The sequence below is a fragment of the Oryctolagus cuniculus genome, chromosome 17 (genome assembly GCF_964237555.1).
Source record: "Oryctolagus cuniculus chromosome 17, mOryCun1.1, whole genome shotgun sequence".
Classification (NCBI taxonomy): domain Eukaryota; kingdom Metazoa; phylum Chordata; class Mammalia; order Lagomorpha; family Leporidae; genus Oryctolagus; species Oryctolagus cuniculus.
Window position 1 is genome coordinate 47,131,605 of NC_091448.1, and position 20,572 is coordinate 47,152,176.

The 20,572-nt window shown below is 57.0% G+C and overlaps 1 protein-coding gene across 3 annotated transcripts in view; it reads right to left on the reverse strand.

Moving 5' to 3' along the window:
- SLC43A2 (solute carrier family 43 member 2) overlaps nucleotides 1-20,572 on the reverse strand; it is a 38,055-nt gene that overhangs the window by 13,835 nt on the left and 3,648 nt on the right. For all 3 annotated transcript variants that reach the window (XM_051824561.2, XM_051824559.2, XM_051824560.2), the window contains exons 3-5: nucleotides 15,385-15,592; nucleotides 12,211-12,266; nucleotides 11,129-11,205 (exon numbers count right to left, since the gene is read on the reverse strand). In XM_051824561.2, the coding sequence (XP_051680521.1) occupies nucleotides 11,129-11,205; nucleotides 12,211-12,266; nucleotides 15,385-15,592 (341 nt within the window). The remainder of the gene's footprint in view (nucleotides 1-11,128; nucleotides 11,206-12,210; nucleotides 12,267-15,384; nucleotides 15,593-20,572) is intronic.

Genomic DNA, 20,572 nt, shown 5'->3' on the forward strand with positions numbered 1-20,572 from the left:
GCAGAGCGACAGGGGCCATGGAGACACGGCTTCAAGGTGGACCCTTCTGTGATCACACAGAAATCCAGGCACGGTCACATCTGACAACATGGGGCAAGGCACAGCCTCGCAGCCAGCCAGCCAGCCAGCCAGCCACGGCTCCTCTGCTCTCCCCTCCAGAGAGGCTCATGGTTGCCCAGCGCCCAGGGAGAGGGTGTGGCAGTGAACACAGCGGGATGCTGATGGGTACAGGGTTTCTAACTGGGGTGAAATAATCGATGGCAATGATGGCTGCACTATTCTGCAAAGACACCAAAAACTGCTGAACTGAAAACCTGAGGTGAACTTAAACAATAGGTATGTGAACTGGATCTCAATGCTGCTAAAAAAAAAAAAAAAAAAAAAAAAAAAAACACCACACAACAACCCATGAACAAAGGATTTAAGATAAGATGTTGTGGAACCTTGGGATTAGAAAGGAGCGTGGGGGTGGGTGTTGGCACAGTGGTTAAGTTCCCTCTTGGAACGCCCACATCCCATATCTGAGTCCTGTCTCCTCTGCTTCCTATCCAGACTTCTGCTAATACCTGTCCTGAGAGCAGCAGGTCAGAGCTCAAGTACTTAGATCCGTGCCACTCACGTGGGAGACCTGGACTGAGTTCCTGGCTCCTGGCGTCACCCTGGCCCAGCCCCGGCCTCGGTGAGCATCTGGGGAGTGAATCAGTAGATGGGAGATTTCTCTCTGTCTCTGTCTCTCTCTGCTCCTCAAACAAAATAATTAATTAGTTTAAAAGGAATATGAACAAACCTATGGTGTGTGGCCAGGGTGGGCGCACAAAGTCACCGCACACAGAGAGCTCTTCTCCCAGCAGAAGGAGGCCTCTGGCCTTCTAGACTTCTCAGGGAGGGCCGAGCAGGACAAGGGCCATTCAGAAACTCCTTCCAGCAGAAGACTAAGGAAATCCACTGTGCTCATGCGTGCCTGGCACTGCCAGGTGAGCCCGGAAGGTGCCAGCTGTGCTCCATGCACCTCCTCCCAGGTATGCCGCGGCTCAAGGCCATGCTTCAGTCCCCACGCTCAGCTGTTGGGGCTGCTCCATGCTGGTCACTCCAGTGAAGCCGCCCAACTACGGGGGAGACCTCTCTGGGGCCATATCTACTCTAAGGAGAACCTAAAGATTAGCTCCGCCTAGGAGGGAGAAGCGAACCTAACCAGGGTAGGTGGAGAAAGATTAGCTCTGCCTAGGAGGGAGAAGCGAACCTAACCAGGGTAGGTGGAGAAAGCAAGGGATTAAAGACGGCCTGTTAGAGCCCAGGCTGCAGAGCGGATGGAGGCCAAGATGGCCCCCGTGTGCAAACTCAAGCCAAGAAATCGTTCAGGTCGCTGCAGTCTGGGCACAAGGAGGGTCTCAGACTTCTCACCAGGGTAAGGGTGCTCCAGAAGAGGACAGCTTGCAGGCAAGCCCTTCTCCATCTCAAGCCCGCCTTAAGCCTGACCCGGGCCAGAGGCCAAAGCAACAGGGCTCACCTCAAGGTGAGCCCCCCGAGGCCTCCCTGACCTCCAAGCACCACGGCAAGGACAAGGAAGGTCAGGAACTCCACGCTCCTGCTCCCTCTGTCCATGAATGAGACCCCTGCCCTCAGGTGTGGACAAGCGCAGTGGCCTTCCAGCTGGCCTGGGGGCCTGCCGCTCCCTGCCTGGAACATTCTTATCAACACCAAGAAAATTCTTCTCCCCAGCAGGCTGTTCTGGTCATCAGGGCTGCTCCTAGGGAGGCACAGAGCCTCAGGACAAGCAACACCAGTCTTCCCACCAGCACCTTCACCGTCTCTCCAATTACTTTCCCTCCCCAGAAAAGCAACATACGTCTGTTGTAAAATATATGGGACAAAATATACATAAAGAAGAAATAAAGTGAAAAGCACCCTGACACAGCCATTTCAATGTATTAAAGGGAGCTTTACTTCTCTTTGAAAGTTTATTTGAAGGGGAGAGAGAGATTTATCTTCCATCTCCTGGTTTACTCCCCAAATGCCTGCAACAGATGGGGCCGGGCTGGGCTGGGCTGAAACAGGAGCCAGGAACTCCATCCAGGTCTCCCACATGGGTGGCAGGGGCCCAAGCACCTGGGCCGTCTTCTGCTTTTCCCAGGCCACGAGCAGGGAGTTGGATCAGAAGTGGAGCAGCCAGGATGCAAACGGCCGCCCATACGGAATGCTGGCACTGCAGGTGGCCGCTTTACCTGCCGAGCTACAACACCAGCTGCCCCGTGGACGTTTTTAAATAGGCAGTCGAAAGCGTGTTCCAGCTTTTTGGGACTACCTAGCATCTGTGTCAGATGAACTCTGAAAAGAACATTAAGGGTGACGCTGACCAGTGAAACCAAAGCATAAACTTCCTGACAACAGCCAGTGTGTGATCACAAAACAGGGACAGGAGAGGATGGGGCTTCCTTGTGGACACTGGCTAGTTGTTTTAATGGTAATGCTGACTTTATCCTTTAGCTAATCTGCTTCCCTCTCTTCCTCCCAAAGCTGGTGTGGCTGCCAGGAGCTTCCCCCACTGCCTGTGTCCAGCAGCGGCCTGAGCAGCTGCTCCTCACTGTGGGACACGACATATAGTAACGGCAGCTATGTGACACCTACTCTATATATTATCTTTTAAATTGATAATATTTCTCTAAAAGGCAGAGAGAGCACGTGAGAAAGACAGAGGTTCCCTACCTGCTGTTTGCTCTCCAAATATCCACAATAGCTGGACTGGGTCAGGCTGAAGCCAGAAGGCAGAACCTCAGTCCGCCATCACCTGCTGCCTCCCAGGGTGCACACTAGCAGGAAGCTGGAATTGGGAGGAGAGCTGGGACTTGAACCAGGCACTCTGATATGCAATGCAAGCGTCCCAAGTGGCGTCAACCCCTACATATTATCTTTAAAATCCTCAAAGCAACCGTATGAGACAGATGTCTCTGATTCATATATAATGAATCCACCAAGCTGGGAGTCCAGTGAAGGTGACAGGCACAGTCCCCAGGCCGCACTGCCTCGAAGGACCCTCTGGGCAGCCCAGCTCTCTCCCTGACCCGAGATGCCTTACACACCCCCATCAGAGGCTTCTCTTCCACCCTCCTGCCCCCTGCCCTCACCTGCCCTTGGCTGACCTCCCCACAGAGCAAGGTCACACCCCCAGGTGGGTCTGCGTTCCCCTGTAGCTCCTCCCCCAGGGTCTGGCTGCCCCTCTTTGCTCACGCTGCCTCTCCCCCACCCCCTCTGCCTGCCTCGCCGCCTCAGAGGCTATGCTGGTGGACGCTGGCCGAGTGCAGAGCGCAGGGCCCTGCTCAGGAAGCAGGAACCAGCTCTGCTGCCAAGAAGGAAGCTGGCGCCGCGCTGCAGTGGCTGCTGCCAGGGGGCACACGGGCCGAGGCCGCTTCCTGACTCATGACGGCACTGGCAGGTGGGGCGCACGCCCCTCTCCCGGTTCCTGGGTGCTCCCACGGCCACCTGCTGCCTGGAATGGGCTGCAAGGGCAAGACCCGCCCTCCTGGCCTGGCCCCCACGGCTCCGTGATGACTCACTCTCAGCCCCTCCGCTACACCATAAACAGGCCAGGCTGTGTGACCTTCCCAGAGGCGAAAACAGCAGCTGCAGGCGGCTCCTCCCCTGCAGCCTGGCCACAGAGCGTGGTTGCCAACAGGAGTGCCCTGAGGCTAAGGCCCCGGGACAGTGAGGCTGGGACCCCCCTCTAAGATGTCCAAGGGTGCGTGCCTGTGCCAGGGCAGGCGGTGAGGTAGCCACAGGCAGGATCAGAGGGCTACCACACAGCGCTTCTGGCAATGACTCTTCTTATGCCCCTCGGGGCATACCCTGGCCTTGGGGAGATTCCACACACAGCCTGGGTAAGCTTAGGAGCCAGGCAGTGGCAGGGGACTGGCACGGGGGCCCTTAGGCCCCTTGCAGAGGTGGCTGGCATAACACACCTGAGTTCTGAATGCCCTGTATAGCCCAGGATCCAGGTACCAGCCTGGACAAGCGGACTCAGCAAAGCCAGGCGAACAATCCAAACAACCAGGCAGCTGCAGGCACAGCACACGTCACCAGGAGAAGGTCCCTGCGGTCACCTTTCCGCCTCACTGATGAAGGAGCAGGGAGGGGGCACCTGGCCCGGCCCTGCCGACGCCCCCAGCGCACTTTCTGCTGCCTCTGGAGATTGATGGGGCGGAACCTTCTATTGGGCAGTCAGCTGGCTGCCCTGGGCTCCCCAGGCACAGGACAGACACCGGGGACACGCACAGGTGGGGCCGGCTGCAGGCACCTGCAGGCACCGCCGGCTGGGCTGGGGCTGGGGCTCCCCTGGGCATTTGCTTCCCTGCCCTTCCCACAGGTTTACAGCCAGACTTCAAGGAGTCACCCAGGAAAAGCCCAGCGAGAAAGTCTCACTGAGCAGTGTTCTGCGACCCCCCTTTCCATGGAGGTGACAGCTCATGTGACAGGGGTCAGACTAATGAAGTGGAAAGGACAGTAGGCCGGCGCCGCGGCTCACTAGGCTAATCCTCTGCCTGCGGCACTGGCACCCCGGGTTCTAGTCCCAGTCGCTCCTCTTCTGGTCCAGCTCTCTGCTGTGGCCCGGGAAGGCAGTGGAGGATGGCCCAAGTGCTTGGGCCCTGCACCCGCATGGAGACCAGGAGGAAGCACCTGGCTCCTGGCTTCGGATCGGTGCAGTGCACCAACTGTAGCGGCCATTTGGGGGGGGTGAACCAACGAAAAAAGGAGGACCTTTCTCTCTCTCTCACTGTCTAACTTGGTCAACAACAACAACAACAACAACAAAAAACTGGAAAGGGGCCGGCGCCGTGGCTCAATAGGCTAATCCTCCACCTTGCGGCGCCGGCACACCGGGTTCTAGTCCCGGTCGGGGCGCCGGATTCTGTCCCGGTTGCCCCTCTTCCAGGCCAGCTCTCTGCTATGGCCAGGGAGTGCAGTGGAGGATGGCCCAAGTGCTTGGGCCCTGCACCCCATGGGAGACCAGGAAAAGCACCTGGATCCTGGCTCCTGCCATCGGATCAGCGCGGTGCGCCGGCTGCAGCGGCGGCCATTGGAGGGTGAACCAACGGCAAAGGAAGACCTTTCTCTCTGTCTCTCTCTCTCACTGTCCACTCTGCCTGTCAAAAATAAAAATAAAAAAAAAAAAAACTGGAAAGGACAGCTTTGCAGTTTTGGCCACAGTTGCTCCCCGCTCTAAGCACCCAGGCCCTGGATCGCGGGTGGCAGCCCAGAGACGCCGGCTCAGCCACCGCCCGGTGTTTGCACTGCGGCCGATGGAGCGAGTTAAAGGGTTGGACAAACGCAGGGCACTGAGCAAACAGACTAGAGTGTGCCGACCAGATGTCAGGGGAGGCTGCGGCTCCACGCCACAGGGAGCGCTCTGCACCTAGGCACTGGCCTGGAGCCCTCCCTGCACACTGCTACCTGCTGGTCCTGGGACAGCCCACCTGGCATGGGCCCCCCTCTCTGCTAAGAGGGTGACAGCTCCAGCCCTGGCTGCTTTTACTTAGACTACAGCCCCTGCAACATCAAGATCCTTTGGGACTCAGAAAGTCCCCCCCCCCCCCCGCCCCGGATTCTGGCAACACATTCGCCTAGGGTCCCAGGTTATCACAGAATGACTTGATTTAGGAAGCTCCTAAAGGCGACCCTGATGATTCCTTTGTTGCCCAAATCAGAACACAGGCGGGAGACACAGACTAAAAACGCCACTATGCTCTAGCCCAGCGTCTCCAGGAGCTGAGCCTGACAGTTCTGCTTTTTAAAGACTGAGGCTGTGTCGGGACCTGATTCAGCCCTGCTCAGCAGAAGCCCCGGCCAGCCCCAGGCCATTGCCCAAGAGCTCCGGGCCTGTCCCTGCTGACCTGCTTCTCACTCCCCCTGCGGGGCCTGCTCTCAGCAGAGCCCTCTCTGGAGGCCTCGCGGGATGAGGGAACAGGCAAGCAGATCCCCCCGGGCTGAGGGCTGGGTGCAAGTGGGAAGGCACAACTCTGCAGGTGCTCACCAGGAATGTGGAGCGAGCGGGTGGGCGTCAGCCCCTGTCCTCGCCCGGGCATGGGGAACAGTGAGCGACAGCTTCTTGGAGCCTGCAGACTGAAGGCTGGCCAACGTTCTCCATAAAGGGCCAGGAGACCAGACAGTCAATCCTGCAGGCTCGTGAAGCCACGAGGTCTCTCGTCACAGCTTCCATAAACAACACGCAAGCAGTAGGCATGGCTGTGTTCCGGTGACACTTTGTTTACAAGAACAGGCAGTGGTCTGGGTCTGGCCATTTGCTGACCCCTGAGCCACATCCCACGGCTTGAAGAACAAGCCACGGCCTCCCTGAAACAGATCCCTAGCAACCAAGTGCGCTAGATGATCAGAGGATGTTCTGCCCAGTCCCATGTGGCCTCTGTAACTTTTCAGCTTGCAGCAGGACAGCCAGGAGCTAACACAAATGACCTGCTGCCAGCTCTCAGTCTTGACACAGACCTGGGGGAGGCTGCTGGAGGCAGTGACCCCTCCCTCCAGAAAAACGCACCTGAGCAGCACATTCCAGGGGACTTTGGAAAGCTCACACAAACAGGTCATTAAGATGTTTGTTTTGGTGCAAAAATGTGAAATCCATGCATGATTTTTCCACAATAGGTATTTTCTAAGAACATTTTGAAGTACCTTCGCATACTTTTTTTTACAATGTCCATTATTTTAAACATTTTTTAAAAAAATTATTATTTTACAATTCTTTTCAACATTTTGTCAAATTCACTTCATTTTAAGGGAGTACACAGCCCTCATGAAGCCTAATCATGGACCACAAAGTGGCTTAAAAATGCTAGGGTAAGACCCCTTGCTCACTCAGAAAGACAGCTAGTTTCTTTACACTTAACAGAACTCTTACAAATCATAAAAAAGGACTCTAAAAACATAGACAAATGATAAAAAGAAGCAATTCACAGAAGAAATACAAATGACCAGGAAGGAAATGAAAAGATGCTCCATGTTGCTAATAGTTAAAAGATTGTTAAAAAATAATGGGGCCTGAACTGTGGCATGGTGGGTAAGGCCACCGCCTCCCATATGGGCACCGGTTCAAGTACCAGCTGCTCCGATCCAGCTCCCTGCTAATGAGCCTGAGAAAAGCAGTGGGGGACGGCCCAAGTGCTTGGGCCCCTGCACCCACATGGGAGACCCGGAAGAAGCTCCTGGCTCCTGGCTTTGGTCTGGCTCAGCCCTGGCCATTATGGCCATCTGGAGAGTGAACCAGGAGATGGAAGATCTCTCTGTCTCTCTGTGTATAGTTCTTTTCTTTTCTTTCTTTCTTTCTTTTTTTCTTTTTTTTTTTTTTTACAGGCAGAGTTGGACAATGAGAGAGAAAGGTCTTCCTTCTGTTGGTTCACTCCCCAAATGGCTGCTATGGCTGGTGCACTGTGGCCAGTGCGCTGCGCCGATCCGAAGCCAGGAGCCAGGTGCTTCCTCCTGGTCTCCCATGGGGTGCAGGGCCCAAGCACTTGGGCCATCCTCCACTGCCTTCCCGGCCACAGCAAAGGGCTGGACCGGAAGAGGAGCAACCGGGACAGAATCCAGCGCCTCAACAAGGACTAGAACCCGGGGTGCCGGCAGCGCAGGCAGATTAGCCAAGTGAGCCACGGTACCGGCCATCTGACTTTCAAATAAACAAATGTTTAAAAAAAAAAAAAAAAAGGCACCTCATTTTCCACCAGATCAAATGGGCTAATGTTCAAAAGATGAAAGGTCTGGTTCCAGGGAGCTCTTGAGAAAACCCTCTCCTGGGGCTGGCACTGTGAGCAGTGGGTAAAGCCGCCGCCGGCAACACTGGCATCCCATATGGGCGTCAGTTTGGGTCTGTGCTGCTCCACGTCTGACTGGAGGATGGCCCAAGTACTTGAGTCCCTGCACCCACATGGGAGACCCAGAAGAAGCTCCTAGCACCTGGCTTTGGCACGCTCTAGACCTAGCCGTTGCAGCCATTAAGGGAGTGAACCAACAGACAGAAGCTATCTCTGTCTCTCTCTGTCTCTGTGTGACTCTGCCTTTCCAATAAATAAAATAAATCTTAACAGAAAAGCAAAGCCCTCTCCTGCATGCTGGTTGGCCTGGATCAGCGCACAGCCTGTGCGGAAGACCGTCCGTGTGACAGCACATGCTGTGTCCAAAGCTGAGCCTGTGGCCCCAGTTCTACCTCCAGGAATTTATTTTACAAAAATGCACAGACAGGGAGACCCGCCTCAGCAGCGCTCCTAAACGGGGGAAACTGGAAGACAACCCCAGCGTCCATTAGGAGGAACTAGCTGAACAGATGGTGGTGCATCAGCCTTCTAGAATAACGTGTAATGCTTAACAACGGGGCCGCTCTCTAGAGTCTTTGCAAACAAGGAGAGTCTCTACATACTGGCAGGAAAAGATATAAAAGATACAGTAAATGAAAAAGCAAGTTATAACAGTTCAACAAAGAAAAATGATTTTTAAAAAATGCTGATGGGGTGCCAGCACTGTGCTGCAGAGGGTAAAACCGCCGCCTGCAGTGTTGGCATCCCATATGGGCGCCAGTTCAAGTCTCAGCTGCTCCACTTCCAATCCAGCTCTCTGCTATGGCCTGGGAAAGCAGTGCAGGATGGCCCAAGTCCTTGGGCCCCTGCACCTGCGTGGGAGACCTGGAGGAAGCTCCTGGCTCCTGGCTTTGGATTGGCGCAGCTCCGGCTGTTGGTGGCCAACTGGGGAGTGAACCAGCGGATGGAAGACCTCTCTCTCTGTCTCTGCCTCTCCCCCCCGCCCCGCCCATGTAACTCTTTCAAATAAATAAATAAATCTTTAAAAAAAATGTTGATGGGATATACCCCAAACTGATTAAGGTAGGTTTACATAATTTTATAATCCATACTTGATATTTATGAAATTCTGGATTTCTCAAATGAAGTCATTTTTATTTCATAATCATAAAAAGTGAAAAGAGGCAAAGAATCCTTAGGGGCCTACTAGTCACTCCTAAAAGTTTCTTGGGCAAACTTCAGAGTTCACGTTCGTGGCTTTCTCCAGTGGGTCGTGGATGCTGGTTTTCCTCACTTGATCATGAAAAGCACCTTTCTGTACTTCAGAGCACAAGCCAAGTCTACAGGAGCAGCTGCCACAGCACAGCGGCTCAGCATCGCCCACAGGAGTGCTGGTGCCAGTCCTGGCTCCTCCACCTCTGGCCCAGCTGCCTGCGAATGTGCCTGCTGGGAGGGGGCACTGATGGCCCAGTGCTTGGGCTCTGCCATTCATGTGGGAGACTGGACTGAGTTTTGGGATCCTGCCATCAGCCTGATGATCCAGCCCTGGCTGTTGCGGGCATCTGGGGGAATGAACCAGCAGATGGAAGATCTTTCTCTCTCTGCTTTTCAAATAAATAAATAAAGTAAATCTAAAAAAAAAAAAAAAAAAAAAAAAACCACACACCAAGGACCATCTCATTTCTTTATCCCTGACAAGGCACCGCGTGACCGACACGACAGGGAGACGCCAGCCCCGCACTCTTCCTCCTGATGGAAGACCGTGTGGTTTTCGTTGCCCAAGAACAAGCAGAACCACGACTCCCGTTTCACAACTGTCACGCTTATTGGAATTTGTGCATGTTTGACGGTTTGAACAGAGCTTTCAGTTTCAACATCTGCCTTCCTCTGGGAACTTGAGAGAGGAGGGACATACCCATCTTTCTTTTCAATCGACCTGGCTAAAAACCGAAGGCTCAGAGTGCCCCAGACCGCAGGAAAGAACTGGACGGCAGCACCAGCACAGCACAGCGACGGAGCTCAGATTCGGGGTCACGCACACCCTGAGGAGCCACCGGCCGCCCTGCACGGAGAGTCTCTCACCCACGCACACGGCACCCAACTGTCCACACCCACGGATCCAGACCCAGACAGCCAATCCTTCCCGCCAGGACTAAGGCAACAAGGCAAGGCACGGGGACGCGAGCCCGAAGACGCTGGGCCCGGGCTGGCCTCCAGCTCGCAGCCAGCTGGGTCACACAGGAGCCAGCACCTCTCCAGCGCCTTTCGAGAAGAGGGCCAAAGTCCCCAGGGCCCCATAAAGTAAAACAAGGGCCCCTCAGCTGCGAGACGAGGAAACCAGCGGCCACAGCACACTGTGGGTCTGATGCCAGGTGCTGCCTTAACTGCAGGCAAGCTCTCCCCACTGGAGGCACGTGCACTCGGCTTCCTTCTTTCCCAGCAGCTGACTTGGAGCGGCAGCCTTGCCCCGCTCGGCGAGCCCGCAGACGCCGCCTTCCTCCCTCAGGAAGCCGTTCTGCTCCTCCTCTGACCTGTCTGCTTCCCAGCTGAGCCCTCCTCAGCCTCCGTCATCGCAAAAAGCAGCGCATTTTGGGGCCCACGTTGTGGCACTGCGGGCTAAACCTCAACCTGTGACACCAGCACCCCATGTCACAGCACCACTTTAAGTCCCAGCTGCTCTGCTGCCCACCTGGCTCCCTGCTAATGCACCTGGGAAAGCAGCGGAGGATGGCTTGGGTTCCTGAGCCCCTGACACCCGTGTGGGAGACCTGGATGGAGTTCCAGGCTCCTGGCTTCGGTCTGGCCCAGCCCCAGCTGTCGTAGCCATTTGGAGAGTGAACCAGTAGATGAAAAATCTCTCTCTCTCTATGCCTTTAAAATAAATATTTTTTTAAGAAGGCAGCACATTTCCCGCATCCCAGAGCTCCAGAGAAGGCAGTGCTCAGCAGCCCAAGGAGACGCCGCCATCCCCAGCAGCTGTCTGTGCCCCGCACGTGGCAAGCAAGAACGGGCAGCCCAGGGGCTCTCCCTGCAGGCAGGCACAGGTGGGCTGGGGCGGCAGAGCTCCCGGAGACCATGGTGACACTGGCCCCGGAAAAGAGAAAGTGAGTGGCAGCCTTTGTCCCCTTGCTCCTGTCTCCTGAGGGTGCGGATCTGAGTCACACCCAGGAGGTCCCTGCCCCCAAGGCTGCCACCAGCTTTGCTGTCAGGCCACTTCACCATGGCCCTGGTGCTGCCTGGGATGTCTGGGCACACGCAGCAAATGGAAACCAGTGAAGGCTGCCTGAAATCCACAAGCAGCTCACAGAACTAGAGAGCTTAGCACAATCACTCCTTACCGTCAGCGAGGTGAAGGTCATGCACATCCCACCGAAGCCGTTCAGAGCCAGGGCGATGAAGATGAGCACAGAGAGAGCTGGGGGGAAACACAGACAGCTCAGAAGCCAGGTGCCACAGCTGAGCTTCCGAGAAGGAGGCCGGGGCCGGGCCCGGCCCGGCGCCCACACAGAGCAGGCCCCCAGGAAACACAGCCCGAATGAATGACAAGCCAGCGAGCACCAGTGCCTGCCACCTGGGGGCCTCTCCTCACGCTCCCCTCCTGCATCCTGCAGGAGCCCGGGCTCGGACAAAGGTGCACGCTCGTGCCCTCTTCCCACCACCCTTAGCTGCAAGCACGAGGCCTAAAGCTGCTTCTCTGAAACTGAAATACAGAGTCCCAAAAGTCTGGAGAGGAGCTGGCCCTTGAGTGACAGGCCTGGTGAGATGGGGAGGCCTAGCCCAGGGGCCTGGCCCAAGCCCCTGCCTCCAGCTTACGTGGGTGTCCCCTCCCTTGTGGGGTGGGGGAGAGCCAGCGATGGGAAGGGAGGGTTGGTGAGAGCACTCTCCTGGCGGTCCCTGTCCCAGCCACTTCATTCCTGAGCCTCCCCCTACCATAAACCCTGCCTGACCTGCCTTTTAAAATTAAGGCAATCACACTGCATTATGTGTTTGTGTTTGCACTAAAAAAAAAAAACCCTCAGTGGACAGGCCTGGCAGAGACGTTGGTGAGACACTGGAGTCTGTTCTCCAAGTCCCTGAAGCCAGCCGCACCTGAGCAGGGCCGAGGACCAGTGGCCCTTCCGGCCTGGGCAGGACCACCCTCGGTTGGCATCGTGGAAGCTGCCAGGGCCCGGCTGGGCCTGGCAGGGAGGTGGGGGCTTCATACACTCTGGGAGCTCTCAGCAGACTTGTCTGGGGCCGCGGCCCTCTGACCCGGCCACCCGCCTGAGGTGGACAACGGAGCAAAGGCCTGCCGGGTCCCCCAGCGCGGGCAGTGAGCACCGGGTTCAGTACGGCATCCGAGAGCTGCTGCTGGGCCTGCAGCCCCTCTGGCCACCCTCTCGCCAGTCCCTGCCGGGGGGGGGGTGGGGAGCACACTTACAGTTGGGGTTACTGGCTCCATATGCGATCAGCAAGCAGGAGACAGCAAAGCAGGCGCTAAAACCAAGCAAGAACAAAATATCATTACATCACTGGGTGTTGACTATGTATCAGATGTTTTCAGAACAATTACACTTCAATAATTCTAAGAAGATAATTGGCTCCTTTTACTGATGAGGAAATAAATCTCATTTTAAAAAAGCAAATACAAAAAGCTGGTATTGTGGTACCGTGGGTTAAGCTGCTACCTGCAGCACCAGCAGCCCATACAGGCACCAGTTAAGAGTTCTGGCTGCTCAACTTCTGATCCAGCTCCCTGCTGATGCACCTAGGAAAGCAGTGGAGGATGGCCCAAGTGCTTGGGCCCCTCTACCCACATAGGAGGCCAGGATGGACTTCTGACCCCTAGCTTCAGCCTGGCACAGCCCAGGCAATTGTGGCTTTTTGGGGAGTGAACCAGCAGATAAAATCAATCTATCTCTCTCTCTTTCTCCATCTCTCTGTCACTTTGCTTTTCAAATAAATGAATAAACCTTTTTTTTAATTTTTTTTTTTTTATTTTTTGACAGGCAGAGTGGACAGTGAGAGAGAGAGACAGAGAGAAAGGTCTTCCTTTTGCCGTTGGTTCACCCTCCAATGGCCGCCAAGGCCGGCACGCTGCAGCCGGCGTACCACGCTGATCCGATGGCAGGAGCCAGGTGCTTCTCCTGGTCTCCCTTGGGGTGCAGGGCCCAAGCACCTGGGCCATCCTCCACTGCACTCCCTGGCCACAGCAGAGAGCTGGCCTGGAAGAGGGGCAACCGGGACAGAATCTGGCGCCCCGACCGGGACTAGAACCCTGTGTGCCGGCGCTGCAAGGCGGAGGATTAGCCTAGTGAGCCACGGCACCGGCCAAATAAATAAACCTTAAATCCTGTGCCCACTCCACCAGGTGTGAGCAGAGCCCCATGGGCAGGGGGAGATGAGAGGCTGCTCCCCGAACTCTGCCCTCCACTTGGTTCTGCCCCAGGAAACCAAAGCCTCTTCAACTTCAAAGAGCAAATGCAAAGGATCCGCCACCAGCTGCCTTCAGGCCTCAACCTGCCCTGCAAGGGTATCATTCCAGGGGGGCAGGGCTGCGAGGCCCTCAGCATGGGAGGGCCAGTTGCTTGGCGAGCTGACCTGAGCCTGGCAGCCTAGAGCTGCACAGACCAGTGGCACCCATGTACTCCAGGGGCTGCACGCGGTGAGCCACAGCAACGCTGATGCAACAGAACTTCCATTTTCTAATGTCTTTATCTCGCCCATTTTAACTTGTGTTTGTGTGTATGCGTGAGGGGTCTTCTGAACCCTCACAGAAAACGCATACTATGAAAACATGATGCCGGCCGGCGCCGCGGCTCACTAGGCTGATCCTCCGCCTTGTGGCGCCGGCACACCGGGTTCTAGTCCCTGTCGGGGCGCCGGATTCTGTCCCGGTTGCCCCTCTTCCAGGCCAGCCCTCTGCTGTGGCCAGGGAGTGCAGTGGAGGATGGCCCAGGTGCTTGGGCCCTGCCCCCCATGGGAGACCAGGAGAAGCACCTGGCTCCTGCCATCGGATCAGCGTGGTGCGCCGGCCTTGGCGGCCATTGGAGGGTGAACCAACGGCAAAAAGGAAGACCTTTCTCTCTGTCTTTCTCACTGTTCACTCTGCCTGAAAAAAAAAAAAAAAAAAAAAAAAAATGATGCCTGGATCTCAGAATCTGCACCGAAACAAACTTATCCTTTAATTTCATTTCCCACTAACTTTTTAAAATACCCTCATATGAAGCACACAAAACACTAACAATGCACAGCTGGGGGTGGGTGGTTGCCCAGCAGCTGAGACGTGGGTTCAGATAGGTAAATGCTCAGTTCTGCCTCCTGACTCCAGGTTCCTGCTAATGCAGACCCCAAGCAGCAGCAGGAAGTGGCTCAAGTGCTTGGGTTCCTGCCACCCACATGGAAGACCTGGACTGAGTTCCTGGCTCCTGGCTCCTGGCTTCAGCTCTGACCCAGTCCCGGCCCCAGTCCCAGCCACTGCAGGCAACCGGGAAGTGAACCAGCACGTGGGAGCTCTCTTGTCTGTCTCTGTGTCTCTCTGCTTCTCAAATAGTTTTTTGTTTTTTTTTTTTTAAGATTTATTTATTTATTTGAAAGGCAGAGTTAGAGAGAGAGAAAAGGAGAGACAGAGAGAGAAAAGAATCTTACCTCTGGTTCACTCCCCCAAATGACCGTAATGGCCGGAGCTTCTTCCAGGTCTCCCACGCAGGTGCAGAGGCCCCAAGCACTCAGGTTATATTCCACTGCTTTCCCAGGCCATAGCAGAGAGCTCGATCAGAAGTGGAGAAGCCAGGACTTGAACTGGCACCCATATGGGATGCCAGCGCTGCAGGTGGTAGCCCTACCCCTATGCCAACAGCGCAGGCCCCTCAATAGATTTCTTAAAAATTAACTTAAGAAAGCTGGCGCTGCGGCTCACTTGGCTAATCCTCCACCTGTGGCGCCGGCACACCGGGTTCTAGTCCTGGTTGGGTGCCAGATTCTGTCCCGGTTGCCCCTCTTCCAGTCCAGCTCTCTGCTGTGGCCAGGGAGTGCAGTGGAGGATGGCCCAAGTGCTTGGGCTCTGCACCCACATGGGGGACCAGGGGGAGGCATCTGGCTCCTGGCTTTGGATCGGCGCAGCACGCCAGCCGCAGCAGCCATTTGGGGGATGAACCAACGGAAAAGGAAGACCTTTCTCTCTGTCTCTCTCTCTAACAAAAAAAATTAACTTAAGAAAAGAATGGCATAAGTATATATCATTTAAAACTTCGTATGCTTATCCCAGAGATACACGTTCAAAATCCCTTGTTCTGGTTGGGGAGTAAGCCCAGACTTGAGCCCAGGACCCTCAGTGACCAGCAACTCCAGGGGCCCCAAGGTGGCCAAGGTGGGCCTGGCGTCCTGTGCTTTTTATGCAGTGCTGGCACACTGAGAGGGTCACAGTACCTACCACTCAGGTGGCAGATGGGGCAAAGCCCCCAGCTTCCTGGTAATGCAGACCCCACTCTGAGTGGGCATGTAGGGAGCGCCGCAGTATACCAGGGGGCGGGTACTAGGATTCCCAACAGGAAGAACTTAGCTCAGGGTTCGCCCCTGTCCACCCACCCCCCACATCCAAGGAACCCCCACTGACCTGCCCAGCAGCCTGAGCTTCCTTGGGCCATACTTGTCCATGACGATGCCCAGGGGCAGGGTGATGGCACTGAGCAGGAAGGAGCCCACGGTGAAGGCCAAGTTTAGAATCTCGTCCTGGGCCTTGCAACTGAGCCAGCCGTTCATCCAGCTCACCTCCTCGTGCTCAGGCACTGTGGTGCCCCCAGTCGTGGCATTGGAGATGTTCTCTGGGTGCAAAGGGAGTGAAACCAAACCACAGGGTCAAGGCAGGGACCTCCAGAGGTCAGCAGAACAGGTGCACACTCACCGTCCTCTCACGGGGCGTGCAAGCAGCCCCGCAGCAGGCTTTGGCCCAAGCCCTGGGGTCACAACATGAGCCTCTGGAGAATCCCAGGAAGACAGCTGCACTCCTGCTGGACCACACTGTCCCTCAAAGCACCGCAGAGCCTGGGTTGGGATCCCCCTTCTGGAGAACCCACACCCTGGAGCCGTGGACCTCGGCAGCTCTGTCCGTGGAAACTGAGGCAGACTCCAGACCATAAGGGACGCACACGCTGCTGGTCTCCCCGGTTGGTGTGTGGAGACTGTGTGGGCCTCCTTGCCTCCTCCCAACACAGAACAGCCCACTGGCTGCCATGTCCCCCGCCTGGGCTTTCCCGTGGTAGCAACCCCCGGACGTGCCACATTCTAGAACCCCTTTGGGAGGGTGTGTTAACAAGCTTCCCCTTGGAGGTGTACCTCTCCCAGTTTCCTCACTGGGGTCCTTGCGGTACTGTCCTTGTGACCGTGCCTAGACCCTGCTGGCTGCTGAGCTTCCACGCCTGGTAGTGTAGGCCCCACTGTGCCGTGATTCCAGCCCCAAAGGCCCCTTCCGAAGTTGACCCAGCACCGAAACTACTGACAAGGAGGGAAAAGTGCTGCGGCAGCTGCGGGCGGGAGGCTCGGAAGGCGGCGGAGGCCTCTCACCCGGCTGGGGCTGCTAGTTAAGAGGTGCTGACTAATCCTGCAGCAGCTGAGACTTTGATTAGAAGCAAGTTGCACTGGGAGAGGCGAGGAAGTGCTTCTCTTCTGATAAGTGCCTGCCTCGCGACTGCAGCACTCTGGCGCCAGGGCTGTAAAGCTGAGGTCTGCAAAGGCTTGCCTAGGCTTCAGGAGCAGCCCCAAGGTCACCGAAAAGAATGCCCCAGGGGTGATTCATGCCATACGCCAACCTCTGCCCAAGAAGCCCTGCCGGAGGCATGCTGGCTGGGAGTGCACTGCCAGGACCTGGCCTCTGGTTCCAGTGTTGGTTCTTCCACTTTCTCTTTGTGTAACCCTGGAAGAGTGCCTTCATCTTGCTCTATGTAAGTCTCTTTATCTGTAAAATGGGCACAGCAATGTCCACCTCCTAGAGTTTGGGGGAAGATCAATGAGAAAATGCAGTAACACTCTAGAGCTCACACAGGCAGAGACAGTGCCCAAAACTAATAGCTAAAAGTCGTCGCTATTATTATTACTGCTCTGGGAGTCCCAGGACGGGGGGAATGGTGCAACTCTCTGGCAGCAGAGCCAGATGCAGTGGCTGGATGAACTACTTTACAACTGTGTGGTGGATGTTTCTGGTCTCCCACAGGGCTGCAGGGGTGGCAGGGCAAGGACTGGGTTCCTCTGTGTCCCCACACCTCACCCAGGCCCTGGCCCACACTGGCTAATTACGAATGAGAACAACGGAACCAGATCACAATGGCCAAAGGGCTCAAGAGAGAGGAAAGGAAACAGGACGAACAGAACTACATGGAGGATGGAGGGGACTGAGCGGGCATTAGAACCACAGTAAACTGCCTGAAGCCACAGAAACAAAACCTAACAGGCCCGATTCCTGTCCCCACCACTTTCTCTTTCTAGAGAGGCCCCGCCACACTGAGATTCAAGGCCTGTGGGCCCCTGCACCCATCAGGACACAGTGCAGAACGTCATGTGCAATGCCTCGGCGAGCAGGCCCAGGCCGCCTGCTTTCCCCCGGCACGGCAGTTTCTAGAAAGGGAGAGCCCTTTCACAGGTGGGGCTACAGCATCAGAATTTGGGTCTGGAGTGGGGATGGGGTCGCCGCACAGCCATGGCCATTTCCAGGTTAGTGTGCAGATGTGAGCAAAAACAGCACAGAGGCAACAGAGTGGAGAGGTGGAAAGGGCGCTCCAGGGCCCAGGGTGGCCAGCTGGAGGGACCTCATTGTGGGCAGGCAGGGTCTGGAGCCAGTTATTGCATAAGCCGGCCCGGCTACTGCCAGCAGGGAGCTGTGGGGGTGAGGCAGCAGGGGCTGAGTGCGCACCGGGGCCCGGCCACGCTCCTAAATCCACAGTGTCTCACGAGGAGCCGGAAGATGAAACTCTAAGGCAGCGTACCCAGGGCGGTCTCCCTGACGTGCCCAAGGCCGACATGGGGGTGGTGGGGCTTATGCCGCTGAGCCATCTGGTCGCCCCCGCCACCGGACGGGGGTCTCTGGAAGAGCAGTCATTGTGGGTGACCTGCCCTCTCCTTTTTCATCCTGGAGCCACTCCACACAGGAGCAGGGACTGCTCTAGGCCACATGCCTTCTCCTTAAACAACTCGCTGGGGTGGCCAACTGGCCCTCTGCCTCCTGCCTCCAGGCATTCATTCATTCCTAGCCACAGATGAGCCTGGGGCCAGGGGGACCCAGAGCATCACTTGCCCCTGGAGGGAGCTCAGCCTTTGCTGAGCCCAGAGCTGTGTTGGCAGTAAACAGCCCTAACAGATGCCGAAACACTGTGACACCAGGCCGCCCCCCCCCCCCCCCCCGCCGCCTCCCCCTGGCCATCCTGGCCCAGGAGACAGATAAGCACCCAGGAAGTGCCAAGCCCCAGGGTGCCCTCTGCTCCTGGCTTCGTGCTCGGCCCCCGCCCCATCCTGGCCTGCTCAGCTCCTCACCTACACCTGTTTATTAAATAGATGCTCCCGCAGTGGGCGGCCAGAGCAGCCCAGCCCCGCCCGGCCCAGCCCAGCCCAGCCCAGCAGGGCAGACTGAGAAGTGGAGCGGCCAGAGGGTGCTGAGAACAGGAGCGCGCCGCAGGGAGAGAGAACAATGCCTCGTACTGTTCACCCCGCTCACAGGAGACTCACAAACAAGAACTTCACAGAGGAAGCAGGGGGAGAAAAGAGGGCGCTGCAAGCCTGCTCTGGCTGCCCTCTGCGTCAAAGGGGGCTTCCTCGGCCTGGGAGAGCAGAGAGGGTGGGGAGCCTCCGGGACGGCTGGCTGGTGCGGCCCCGAGTCCCGAGCAGCCCCCTCCTCTGGCTGCTCTCCGAGTGTCCTTCCGCCTGGGCCAGGCGCCCCTGGCCTGCCCTGCCAATGGCACCTGCCCCTGTCTCTCTCAAGTCTTCGGTCTATCCGGCAACAGGAAGCGGCATCTCAGGCCGCTCAGGGATGTAGGTGAGAGGTCGGCTCAGGCACAGAGCAGGCACTGGGAGCGCCTGGGCCCTCACCGTGGGCTCGGTGGCAGCGGCTACCGCTGGCAGGATGCCAGAGGGAACTTGTTGCCCATGTCACTTAGTGCCCTCCTGCCACTGCCCCGCGATCCACATGGGGCTACGGGTGTGGCACAGCAGGTGAGCTGCTAGCGGATAGCAGCTGGGGGGAGCTGGGCTTGAATCCACAGCCCAAAAAGGCCCTGCTCTTGACCTCTAGGCTGTGCAGACACAGTGGGGGTGGCAGAGAGCATGCAGCCAGGAAAGGCCGCCCCTTGGTGTCATGGCTTTAGTACTGTCTACTGAGGACAGGACTGATTGTGGCCTCCCATGAGGGCCCCAAAAGCCAACCCAAGCCAGACAGATAGATGCCAACAAGTCAGAGAGGCCGAGGGATGGGGGGAGGGGAATTAGGCCATGAAAGCAAAAAGGAAGAAGGCAGGCGGGTGGGGGAGCCGAGGCTGAGGGCACCAGCTGAGACCCTCTGGTTCACAGCAATAAACCGGGGGAAAGAAGTAAACACTTTCACAGAAGTCAAGATGAAAGGTGGGATTTTTTTTCAAAAGATGCCGCCCTCTGGCTGCGGGTAGGGAAGACGGCCTGGCCGCGGCAGGAACTGTCCAAGACGCAGCCTGGCCCGCCCGCAGGCCCTCCACCCCCACTTCCTGCCTGGTGTCAGGCTGAGAGGTGTGCTTCCCACCACCAGAGGTCCAGTGACTGCAGTGGCCGAGGCTAGACGGGGACTTCCTCTGACGGGGCCGTGACAATGCCACCTTCAGAGCGCAGCCCCCCAAAGCCAGCTCGTGGCAAGTCCCCCACAATGCATGAGTCTCCTCCAGGTTCCTTCCTGCCCTGAGAATAAAATCCCAACTCCCAGCTCCAGGTGCCCTCCCCTGCCTCCCCAGCGCCGCCCTCTCCCTGGGCATCCTCCAGGCTTCTGTCTAAGCACCAGGTGCCCTCCCCTGCCTCCCCAGCGCTGCCCTCTCCCTGGGCATCCTCCAGGCTTCTGCCTAAGCACCAGGGGCCCTCCCACCTCCAGGCACGCAGACCCCCACTCAGGCTCGGCGAGTCTGTGTGTGAGGCCTTATTTGCGCTGCACAGTTCCTCGGCACGCGCGTTTCTGGAACGTGTGGGCTGCAGGGAAGAGGAGAGGGCACAGCCTCAGGCAGCCCCATCCCTCTGAGCTGACGTCCAAGTGGCCCACTGGACAGCAAAGAAAACGAACAGGTCAGGCATGGGTGGTTTCACTGGCTGTCCCAGGGGTCCGAGGACACTGCCGTGGGAAAGTTGTGCCCCTCTAGGCCGGGGGCCCCCCGTCCATCTCCTCTGCAGAGCGGGGCGGGGGGGATGGGCAGATGGCAGCAGCCAGCAGCTGCAGGGCATCACCCCTGCTCCCCAGCAGAGCCCCCGCCCCATTCCCAACTGTCTGGTGGGCAAAGGCAAGGCAAGCCATGGGGCCACAGGAATGAGGGCCCTCACCAGGCCTGCAACCCAACAGAGCTGGCGGCCAGATTCTGGCTGGAGCCCCCAGAAAAGAATTCCGAGAACCTTTCAACAGGTTCCCGGGAATGTTCTTTATTGAGCAAACTCAAGCATCCGTCCCCAAAGCAGGCAAGAGCTGAGCGTTTGCATCCCAATCAGCTGCGTGCACCGGGCTGGCCACACGCCTAATTCAATCAGCTCAACAAATGGCCTGGCCGTTTCTCTGCCACGCACCGAGCTTGAACCCTGACTGCCAGGCGCTCTGG